Here is an 11,713-nt window from a genome sequence, read left to right on the forward strand (position 1 = left end):
TTCTGTTATGAATTGGCGATATACAAATAAAATTGAATTGAATTGAATTGAATTGAACTACAGCGGTTTGACTCTGGTACAATCCGTCCTCTGTTTGTGTCCTCACCTGCCCGTCAGCAGCTCATACATCAGGATGCCCAGAGACCAGTAGTCTGCTGAGACGTCATGACCCTTGTTGAGGATGATCTCTGGAGCGACGTACTCTGGCGTTCCGCAGAACGTCCACGTCTTCTTACAGACGCCGATCTTCTTGGCGAAACCAAAGTCCACCTGGAAAAGACAAATTGATTGAACAGTTATTTCCACATTCACTGTATTTTAATTATTTACTCTCTAATCACGTCAAACCCTCAATAGTCATGTTTCACAAGTTTTAACCAATTTTTTAGCAAATTGGCTAAAGAAAATGTGAGTGAATGCTGGTTTGTAATTATTTATCTACCAGCTTGGCATATCCCCGGCTGTCCAGTATGAGGTTTTCAGGTTTCAGGTCTCTGTATATGATGCCTTTGGCATGCAGGTAGGCAAAGGCTTCGACCACACAGGCTGTGTAGAACCTGGTGGTTGAATCTTCAAACGAACCCCTGAAAGACACGGAGTTAAAAAACTATGAGACACCGACAGCTCTCAGAGGTTCTTCTGCCCTTTGGCTGGACTGTGTTCATGGCTGCAAGTAACTTTTAAAAGAATAATTATTATGACTTAATCTGATGATTAATGTTATATTACAGATTCTATAAAGGAGTCCAAGATCTTAAATGTCTTGTTGTATCTGAAAACCAAACGAAATTTTTTAGTTTACAACAGAAAACAGAAAATCTCATTTGACCAGAAAATATTTGAGTGTTTGCTTGATAATTTACTTGAAAGAATAACTAATTGTTGTTGATTTTTGTTGTTTCAGCACTTTTTTTCAGGTCAAACATTTTTTCATTACATCCATGAAAATAGTTTCAAAAGTGACTCTGAGTAGACCAAAGTGTTTCTGAACAGTATAATAATAATATAAATGTGTCTGTAGAGGTTTGGTGAACTGTGTACCTGTCTCTCAGTATCGTCCACAACTCTCCTCCCAGACAGGCCTCCATCAGCATGTACAGATATTTACTGTCTTTAAACGTCCGGTACAACCTGAACACAAACAGTGATGAAAGGGACAGCTACTGAGACTAAGACATCTATCTCTCCGTCTGAGAAAGTTCATATTTCTTTCTTTGTGCTTATAACAATATAATTTATTCAAGTTATAACGTTAAACATTTCAAATGTGTTGTTTATTTTTATAGCAAGAAAAGTCGTAATAAAATCTTGTTACAACAATAGTTTTCAGGCTATAATGTGATACTGATAGGATTTCCTTTTCCTGGCATGCAGTAATGCACTTCTGTAGTTTAATGTTTTAATTCTTCAGTGAACCTGATGATGATCATGATGATGATGATGATGATCATGATTATTGTTCTACTGACCTGACGATGAAGTCGGAGTGCGCCTCGGTCATGATGTGTTTCTCAGAGCGGATGTGTTCCTGTTGTCTCGTGTCGACGATGTGACGCTTCTTCAATATCTTCATGGCGAACGTCTTCGCCTCCTCGTTCTTCAGCTGCACCTGAAGAGGAGGTACAGGAAGTATTCTACATGTTTCCTTATTTTCAGACTCAACAGTGAACAAGTACTGTTTGTGTATCACAGCCTGGTCTTCTTCCTCTGTGTTACAGAGCTCCATTAGAAACACTCCAGTTGTTCCTTCATTACCATGAACACTGCAGTTTATTTATACACCGACCAAATACTCACTGGAGCACCAAATGTGCATTATCGGCCGCTTAAAATAGTCCCCAACATCCCTGAACATTTTCAGTCTAGTGGAGGTCTCTCAAACAAATGGAAAAGTTCATAATAATACTCCAAAAAAGTTCTGCTGTTCTGAACCTGCACAAGAGTTATGTTCATGGTCAGACCGGCAGTCTGGAGGTCAGGGGTCAGATTTTTCCTCAGATCAGATTTACACGATGACTAAACCACTAAAAATATCTTCAGAGGGGTGATGGGAGACCCTGAGCAGGGATTCCTTCCTGCTTTTGGGCAAACCCTCTGGAGGGCTTCCCCTCTGACCTTCAGTACCCTCAAACCCCGCCTTCTGCGACAGAGAAACCCGACCCCGGGGCTGCAGTGCGCCACCACTTACATGCCACCCTCCTTTGCTTTTTCCACCCGTCTCACACCTTGTGCACACAGAGGGAATTAATACGATCTAATAAATCAAATAAAATACAGCTGGCTGCAACAGAGGCGAAGGAAGCTCTGCTGATAATTATCTGAGAAACTCATTAAGTCTCAGAGAAACTCGTTAAGACAAAATAAAGTCATTAAGGCCCAGAAATGTAATATCTGAGGAGCTTGTTATGAGTGAAAAATGATAAGTTAGCAGCAGCGTGATGAGCGCACAAAGAGGAGATACAAACAGTGGTTTCACTGAGGTTATTTTGGTTCCTTACAGAACCTCAGAGAGAGCCCAGACCGTGAATCACATGACCAGTGGTTTCCAGTTACCAGCACTGATACTTTACTGGAAAGTTACTGCAAATAACTGTGCACACACACACACACACACACACCTTTGCAGACCTCTGGACTGTGAAATCTGAACCTTAAAAATGTGTCAACAATGCCAGTTTGTTTCAGAAAATCCAGCTGGAAAATGTGTGAAACTGGCCTCAAACTTCTTGCTTTAAAACTGGTGTGAAAGGAACCTGAAATTGATGTCAAACAAATGTTAAACTGCTCTAAAAAAAATCCTAATACTAATCTCAAACTGTTCTCAACTCAATCTGAGGTTGGTTTTAAAATAATCTAAAACTGATGTAAAAAATATTAATATAAATAATATTAAAATATTCTTACATTTTAGTCAAATTTGGGTAAAAACTGGCTTCAGACCAATTTTTCAAACTGGTGTCTAACTTGAAATTGGTATCAAACTAATACAAATTGGTCTAAACCCAATCTGAAGTACATTTTAAAATAATGTGAAACAGATGTAAAACTGTCTTTACTGCCCTGAACCCAGTTTTAAACTAATCAGAAATGTCCTGCTCAGATACCTGCAATCTCTGTGTCACATGTAGATGGAAATCTTATTTGTTACCTGAATTTAGATCAACCTGTCGGTGTAATCTCATTTTCTTTAATCTGATATTATATAATGTCAGAATCAGATCATACCAGCTCGACGCGTCCGAAGCCACCGACTCCCAGTGTGTCAATGATGTTGAAGTCGGTCAGCTTCAGACTGGAGAAGAAGGCGTTCTCCGCCTCATATCTGGAAACACAAAACACATGGATGCATTCACTGAACACAGGAAAGTCATACTTTTTCGGGACATCAAAGATGAACCACTTTACAGGAACACAAGTCGAGCAGCAGAGCAGGTACATGTTTGGTATCTCAGCCTAAAACCCATCAAACCACCAGACGTCGTACTGTACCTGCAGCATTTGACCACATGGAAGAACGGGAACTTCTTGGAGGTTTGGATGGAGAAGGAGGTGATGGGGAACGAGGAGGAGGAGGAGGAGGAGGAGGAGGAGGGAGGAGCAGGGAGGCTGCTGATCCGCTCTCTCTGCTGCCTCGCTGGGATGGGAAGCAGCTCTCTCATCTCTAGACTTTATTTAATCCACAAGTATAGGAACCAGACGGATTTCTGGCTCTGTTAGTCTTTAGTCCCCTTTATCACCAGCGAACTGGTGGAGAAATATTCTGAAACATTAAAGTCCTTCAAGAATATAATTCTGTGCCGTCTTCGGGGACAAAACTACGTGGAGAAAAGGTTAAACTGGAATTGAAAACTAGAATTCTACAGATGATCTTGAAGGTCTTGGTTCTGCGTCAACCAGAAACCATAAAGTGCAAACAAACGCGTCAACATTAAACTCGTTTCTCATGAGAACGTTCGGCACAGCATCCGTAAGAGAGCCTTCTCGAAGGAGGAGCTCCACTTCCAGTTTACATGGCGAGGGTAGGGGCGATGGTGGCGGTACAGGTACGAGGTTCTGGTCTGGTGGGACCGGCGGTGCAGTGAGGTTGCCAGATCCTCCAGCTCTGTGTGCAGTAAGGTTACGAATGAGGCCGGTCCTGAGCTGAGTGGGGTGCTGTCAGAATCCAGAACAGGAAGAGGACAGCATTGTCCAAAAGTAAAGAATATCAGAACTTGTTTGTATTTTGAAGATTGGAGACGTTCTTTCCACCTAAAACCTCATTGGAGACTGCAGGTTTGTGTGTCTCTGACTTGGAAAAAGTCCAACTGAGCAGGCTCAGACGGAAACTGGGACTGAGGAAAGCCTCTGAAAGGTTCGTCCTTTTGGTCAAAACAGCATCCAGGTCTGCTCCGGCTGAGTCCTGCAGGGTGTAATGCCAACCTGAGAAGACGACCAGCATGGAACAGCGCTGATCTGCTGCTGCTGGTATTTTTAGCATGTGGAAACATTGCTCGGAGGTTCACCCAGTAAACGTACCTCAGTCATTAAACAGACTGACACACAGACAGGCATGAGGCTGCAGGACAGACTGTCCCAACCTCAAAACCAGAGGACAGAAGAATTCACAACATTTCTCTGGACATTAAGATCTTTCCCTGTTCACCATCTGTAGCTGAATGTTTTCAAGTCATTTTATAGTTTTAAAGGCTCCATATGTCAGATTCTGAAGCATTTTACGTTTTATTTTCACACATTATTCACACCATAGCTTGCTTGCTCGCTAACTTCATTGCTAGCAAAATACTATCTGAGTGGATATGTTAGTCGGCTAACGTTAGCTTCCCCAACTAACGCGATCCATGATACTGACGTGTATTTTGACAAATATATGTTGCTGTGTTTCAGCTGGATAATATACAGCTTACAAAATATTATTACATATAACATATAGTTTATGTTGTGTTTACAGCTTTAGAATCCCTGAATATGCATCCTTTAACATTTAGCAGCTGTGACTGTCACTGTCAAGTGTTTGGAAGACGCTCATTTAAAAAAATTAAAACAACAGCTCTCAAACTGACATTTCCTGTTTTCATGTTGGCACTCTTTGTTTGGCTTTTTTGTGGGTTTTCCAACCTCCAATATCTCAGGTTAAAATACAATCTTCACACAGCAATCCCAGCAGCACAGTTTTGTCTGTTTGTGACATTTTTTGTGGGTTTTGTATGATATTTGAGGCGAGAACAGCTGTCAAGTTTCCTGTCAAACCTCCACTATAAAATCTTGACACTTGTACTGTTTCCTGGAAACTGCAATCCGACCTCTGCAGGAACAGTAACTGCTGTCCGTCGGTCGTTCCATTAGGACAAACCAACACATAAACAGTCTAAAAATAGTTTGTTATAGTGAGAAAGAGAGAGATGAGCTGTTAGAGAGACTTTCACCCTGCTGAAGACTGAGAGGCTTCATGATGAAACTATATAAACTACTAGAAATTAAAACAGAGAAAGCATTCCCACATTAAGGTTTGTGATTGTTGGAAAGACAAAGTTTTATTTAGTTTCTCTCCACTTTGGTCTCTTTGTGGTTGTTTCTGTCTTGAACACGTCGTTAAAGCTCCAGTGTGTAACATAATATAATATAATATCCATGTTTTCATTAGTGTTTAATGAGCTGACAATAAGACTCATTGTGTTTTTGTTTCCTTAGAATAAGACGTTTTATCTACAGAGGGAGAGGGTCCTCTTCTGTCAGAGTCCACCATGTTTCTACAGTTGCCCTGCAGCCTGTTCTCGTTCCCAGGTCTTCAAAAACAGATGCCAGTGGTGTTCAGTTAGTTGCAATCTGCAGCTTCACCACCAGATGCCACTAACTCCTACACTACACACTGATGAAATGAAAGTACAGTAAATGTGATCCTGAGTTCAGACACAGCGAGCGGCAGCAGGTCCGAAGGACAAACACACCCCCATGTTTACTGTTTACTGTTTACTGTTACCATAGCAACAGTCCGGCTTGACACCTCACACCATTGAATCTATACCATAAGAGGAGATGAGTTAATTCTGTCACATGACCAACAGTCATCTGACACAACACATGACTGTGTGTGTGATTATCCCGGCCTGATCAGAAGTATTGATTTACATTGCAGCACAGTGACGAGCCCGCCGTCTGGAAATATATTTATGTCAGAAATTCATCCTTACTTGAGCTGCTGTCGCAGCGACCCGAGAGAACAATCACACACTTTCACTGAGTCTTCAGTAATCAGTTGGCGTCCTTCAGTGCGACCTGGTTGTGGCTCCAACTGCCCAGAGTATTATTAGCTGTTCTTACATAAGCAGTACAGCGGCTCCAGTTACTGCTGTAAACATTCACACAGAACAAACCTCAGGAAACATATGACAAAGGTCCAAAGTCTCCTGTCCTCCAGTTTCTGTCCAACAGGGACAGGAAGTCCTGTTTCAGGTATCTTCAGGTGTTCTTAAAGACAGTTTCCTGATAATCAATAAAAGTAATTGATGACTCATCCTGCACTCGGGGGCGTATACTAATGCTGCCTCCAATCAAACGCTTTCTGAGGGCTGATGTGTTACAGACATATATGACCTCACTGATTACTGTACAAAGACCTACTTTATAGCTACATTCAGTGATTTTGGTGAAACTGGATCAGATTTTATGGAGAAAATATTTCCTGGTTTTCCCTCTGACGTCCTCCGGCTACTCAGCTTCAACTCTCTGTGATTCACAGAGTTTACTGATGTAGCTTAGAATTGGATTTAGCTAAAGTAGCTAAGTAGCCAACCGCTAACTGCTGTCAGCTCGGTCAGCCGTGCAGTTAAGCTAACTGACTAACGGGATGCCAGGAGCCAAACCCGGCCAGAAAACCACTGTGGTACTGAATTCCCTGTCGGAGTTCTAGTCTAGTTGTTGAAAAAGTATCAACATGTTTTTTGTAATTAGTTTTCTGTTAACAAACTAATCAATGATTCGTTGCAGCTCCACAATTTTGTTTTTACTATTTTTAGATGAATTTGTTGATTTGGTATTATTTAAATTCAACTTTTATTATGAAAAGCAAGCTGTTATATTTACTTGCTGGTCAGACGCCATGACCAGGTCCACGAAACGCCACTTTTCTCCTCGCTCTCACCGGCTCGTGGCTCTCTGGATCTTGGACCCGGAGCAGACCACCATAGGCAAGGATAGGAAAGGATTCTGGTTGCAACACCAAAGCCAACCTTTTCCTCAAAGTCCCCTTCAGTCAGAAATCTGTTCCTTCCTGTTCCTACAGGCGGATGTTTGAGCACAATGGCGCTGCGTACTTGTAATATACATTTCTTACTTGTTTATTAAACCTACTTGGCTTTTGCTTCGGCGTCCTCGTATCCTTTATTGGAAACGTCGTCCAGTCCACCAATCAGATGCTTGAATGAGCTGAGGAGTAAGAAACAGCCAATCAGCACACAGATTGTAACATAATATTAATATGTGTGATTGTTTGAGACTAAATAATTTATTTTAGCCACAATCTGGACAGAACTGTTGAGTACAGAGTTGAATGTTCAGTCTGGGTCTCCATTTTGTCAACATTTTGTTCTGGAAAACAGACTGAAGTGGTTCAGACTCTTTCTGTAGTTGTTTGTACGTCTGCCTATGACTGACAGATGTCATAAATAAATCCATTTCCTCTAAGAGCGACAGACCCAAACACTGTGATCAAGATACAACACAGTGAGTGTGCAGTTAGCTGTGAGGACCAGCAGAGGGCAGCACACACACACACACACACACACAAACACACCTAAACCCATTCAGTTCAACCAAATCACAAACATATTTTCAGTCTCAGCTCATTCAGTTTACTCTGAACTGTACTGAAGTAAACATCTTTTACTACAGTGAAAGTACTGATACCACAGTGTACAAATACTGCAAAGTCCACATGAAAAAGGAAGCAGAGTGCTGTTTGCTTCCTTGTATTTATCCTGTAAAAACAGGCAGCTAATAGCAGCTAGTGCTGAGTGTGTGGTAACACCCAGCCAATGGACATACGTATGTGTTTATACATGTATTGGTTGAAGGAATAAATACTGTCAATGACAGGTTCTCATTAATATAGTGACACAAGGATATGTGTGTGTGCGTAAGTCCAAGTTTTTACTCGTTTGAGGGCAATTTAAAATTATTTATACGTCAGTTTCACATTATTTTAGGACAAACTCCAGTTTCACATCTTTGAGTCAAGTTTTCTGACACAAACTGACATTGTTGACACATTTTAAAGGTTCAGAAATCTGATTTTAGATTGTGTGTGTGTGTGTGTGCTTACTCTCGGTCGATGACCAGGCAGGTGACGGCCTCGGCAGCGATGACGTTGGCTGTTCTCACGTCCTCCCTGTGGATACATAACACACACACACATTTGTACTTTGTCACTTTTGGGGACACAGACTTCCATTAGGTTCCTGCAGACGACGATGCATTCACATGGATTCAGGCAAACGATCGACGGTGAACCAGATGTTAGTGGGTGAGAGCACAACAGTAAACTTAGGTGAGAATACCGGTAAGTGTAATGGTCTGGAATATAAAACTCCTTCACAGGAGGAGAAAACACGGAAAATCTGGACAACGAGACGCTAATAATAAATACATTACATAAAATAATATTCACAAATTATTTGTTTTAATACATTTATAATTGTTTTGTAAACAATATGACATCACCATAGCAAGCGTGTTTCGTTTTACTGTCTGTCTGCCTGAATCCATGTGAATGCAGCACTAGCTGCCAACCGATACAGGTTTTTTCAATGGCCGATATTAAGAATCAGAGCTCCCAAGTTCATCAAGTGGACATTTGTGCCAAATTTGAAGAAACTGCCCCGAGGCATTCCTCAGATAACGCAGACAGTGCTGAGGAATCAGAGGTCCCCACTTTGCAGAAATGTCCCCCCTGTGCAGGTGTAAACTCTGGTCTCCACAGAGACATAATTGTAAAGAGCACTCCCCGGAGGAAACACTGAAACGCACTTTAAACCAATTAGCAGCAGCTGTGACGGCGGTCTGCTATGTGTCCTAACACTCTTAAGATTGATGCTGCCGGGCTTTTAGCACACGCCATCTTACATGTTTTTAGCGTGTGCATGAGTGCTGTGCTTTCTCTTCGGTCAGTACTGCATGAAAAATCTCAGATTCTCAGAGAGATCTCAGACAATCTCATGACTGCTCAGTGAAACATTTTAAATGTGATATAAACAAATAGACTTTTTATTGAACTCTAAAATGTGAACATTAATTTATGTTTTTTAAGACATTATTTTTAAAAATGTATCTAATGAATTTGTGTAGAAATGTAGTAGTCAGTAACCTAATACAAGTATCACATCAAAGTAACATAACTTGATTACTTTCTGTTTTATTTTCTGGTACTTTTGGATTACCTCCACACCAAATATGTAAATTAAAGGGAAAAGAAATGTCAGTAAAATGACGTGTATTCTATAAGACAACTTAACTTAAACTTAAAAAAGAAAAATGGAAACCAAGATTTTTAGCGTCTAAAATGTCTACTCAGAGTATTTTTAAAGAAGCGTCTGAGAAGCTCAGTCGAACTCTGTGTTCTGTTTTTTTTTTCAAACTGTTTTCTTTTTTATTGATTTTATTTGTTTATTTTTGCCTTCTTAATCTATTTTATGAACTAAAGGGGGTTAGATTGATTGATTTTGGGAAAAGTTAGTCCCTTGATGTGCATTAATAGCATTAATACAACCTTTGCAGACTGTAAAATTGAGGCAAATAAAACAAACTATAATACAATAAAACTAACATAATAAAAACCCTTCTGTCTGCGGGTCCTCACAAAGATAAAAGTCCCTGAAAACACACACCAACCATCCATCAGACCTTTAATAAACTGCGTCTCTCCTGTTAACTTCATTTCCTGTCAGACAGTCCAGGAGATTTGGGGTTATTACGAGCCGACTGACCTTTGACCCTCAATAACTGAAGACAGAGTTTGAATTCAGACTTTTTATATATCAGCATCATGATGTCATTATTTCAGCATCATATTGATCCATTTATTGATATTAAATCAAGAATATATAAAGAAATATCTGATTAATTTGGGTAAATGATCCTGTGGGTAACAGGAACATTTGCTTCTTGTTTGGGGTCAAAAAAAGGTGAAAAGAAGCAGCTTTAGTAATTGCGTGTTTCGACCATCAACATATAAAAGACGGACGTCTTCACTTCCTCCCGCTGTACAAAAATTAAGCCAGAATATCCGGATACAACCACTGACATCTTTCTGTCTTCCATCTTAATATATTCAGATATTAAGGGTTCAGGTCACAATAATCTTACCCCTGCAACGCTCTCTCTCCAAACCAGTCTCCCCTGCTGAGCTCTCTGAGGTGTGTTGTCTCCTGATTGGCTGGATCCTCCTGGGTCACGTTCACCTGACAGGAGATGTGATTAACAGCTATCAGCAGACGATCGGGACGAGTCGGCAAATCAATACGAGGGCTGTTGGAGTGATTGCGTTACCTTTCCCTTGCTGATGATGAAGAAGGTGTCTCCTCTGGCTCCCTGTCTGATGATGTACTCTCCGTCCTCATAATGAGTCTGAGCAGACAGAAGTGAGCGTTTGATTGGAGGATTTACACACTGATTCCACTAAAGAAGAAGACAGATATTTGTTTTTCTCACCTCCTCCATGACGTCGGCCAGTTTACTGAGAGTTTCCTCTGGGAGACCCTGGAAGGTGGGAACACTGCAGAGACACATTATTTATTTTTCACTCAACAATGTCTATATATTAATTAACCCTCCCTAAGCCCCGCCCCCTTCTGTAGCCTCGGTCAACGACTTCTTTCCCGTACTTAGATATGCTATATGCTAGGCTAATCTATGTCTGAAAGACAACCACATTTTGAAGATGGTTCAAAGATAAAAGAGACATATATATAATATAATCTTACACTAGATAACGTTAGCAAAACACAAGCTAACTAGTTTGCTAACATTTTGCTAACATTGGCTTTCTATATAACTTATTATTATAATTATACTATATCCTTATTTTGTGTCTTTCCAGTTTGAAGAGGGTTTTTACAATTACCTTCGAGGTAAAATTACTGGTTCTGTCGATGAAGTCTAACAATTTATGTAAATGTTATAGCTAGTTAGCTAGTGTTTCGCTAACATTAGCTATCATATGTAACTATCCAGCTTACAATTAATTCAAATCAGCTGTTCCATTACTAACCACAGGGGGCGCTAAAACCAGGGCTGTAACTTGAATGAGTGTTTGACAAAGTGATCGTATCTGTGGGGTTTGAACCTCTAACAGTTGGTGCCTTGCTCGTGGGTTTTCTACTGGCTGTTTTTGTGTGTGCAGTCACCTCTTGAGGAAGTCCATGTACTCGGCGTGTTTGATGAGTCCAGTTCTCATCATGATGGTCTGGTAACACTGACGGTCGATTGCCCACAGCTTCACATGGACCAGAGCTAAAAGACATATCGGAAATATGTTTATTACAGACCTGGAAATAAAAAAAACTAACAGACAGTATACAGTATATATATAAAATATAATATAATTTATTATAATATAATCAGTGAAGTTCATAATGACAGATAACTGACAGATATGTTGTATAATGATGGAAGTTGAATAAATGTTGTTTATCAGTGTATAAGCATTGGTAAACTGTCCAAA

The 11,713-nt window shown here is 40.4% G+C and overlaps 2 protein-coding genes across 2 annotated transcripts in view; both read right to left on the reverse strand.

The window, feature by feature from the left end:
- The window catches only part of LOC118333084 (cGMP-dependent protein kinase 1-like), an 8,074-nt gene extending 3,669 nt beyond the window's left edge, over window positions 1-4,405 (reverse strand). Inside the window, 6 exon segments of the mRNA XM_035668597.1 lie at window positions 67-270; window positions 443-584; window positions 1,042-1,131; window positions 1,470-1,609; window positions 3,226-3,322; window positions 3,490-4,405. Of these exon segments, the coding sequence (XP_035524490.1) occupies window positions 67-270; window positions 443-584; window positions 1,042-1,131; window positions 1,470-1,609; window positions 3,226-3,322; window positions 3,490-3,659 (843 nt within the window). The 5' untranslated portion in view covers window positions 3,660-4,405.
- Window positions 4,406-10,352: 5,947 nt separating this feature from the next.
- LOC118333075 (cGMP-dependent protein kinase 1-like) overlaps window positions 10,353-11,713 on the reverse strand; it is a 20,605-nt gene continuing 19,244 nt past the window's right edge. Inside the window, exons 4-7 of the mRNA XM_035668584.1 lie at window positions 11,397-11,502; window positions 10,702-10,765; window positions 10,540-10,617; window positions 10,353-10,451 (exon numbers count right to left, since the gene is read on the reverse strand). Of these exons, the coding sequence (XP_035524477.1) occupies window positions 10,353-10,451; window positions 10,540-10,617; window positions 10,702-10,765; window positions 11,397-11,502 (347 nt within the window). The remainder of the gene's footprint in view (window positions 10,452-10,539; window positions 10,618-10,701; window positions 10,766-11,396; window positions 11,503-11,713) is intronic.

The sequence above is a fragment of the Morone saxatilis genome, unplaced genomic scaffold, assembly GCF_004916995.1.
Source record: "Morone saxatilis isolate NCDOM2014 unplaced genomic scaffold, NCSU_SB_2.0 Contig1, whole genome shotgun sequence".
NCBI classification, from domain to species: Eukaryota; Metazoa; Chordata; class Actinopteri; family Moronidae; genus Morone; species Morone saxatilis.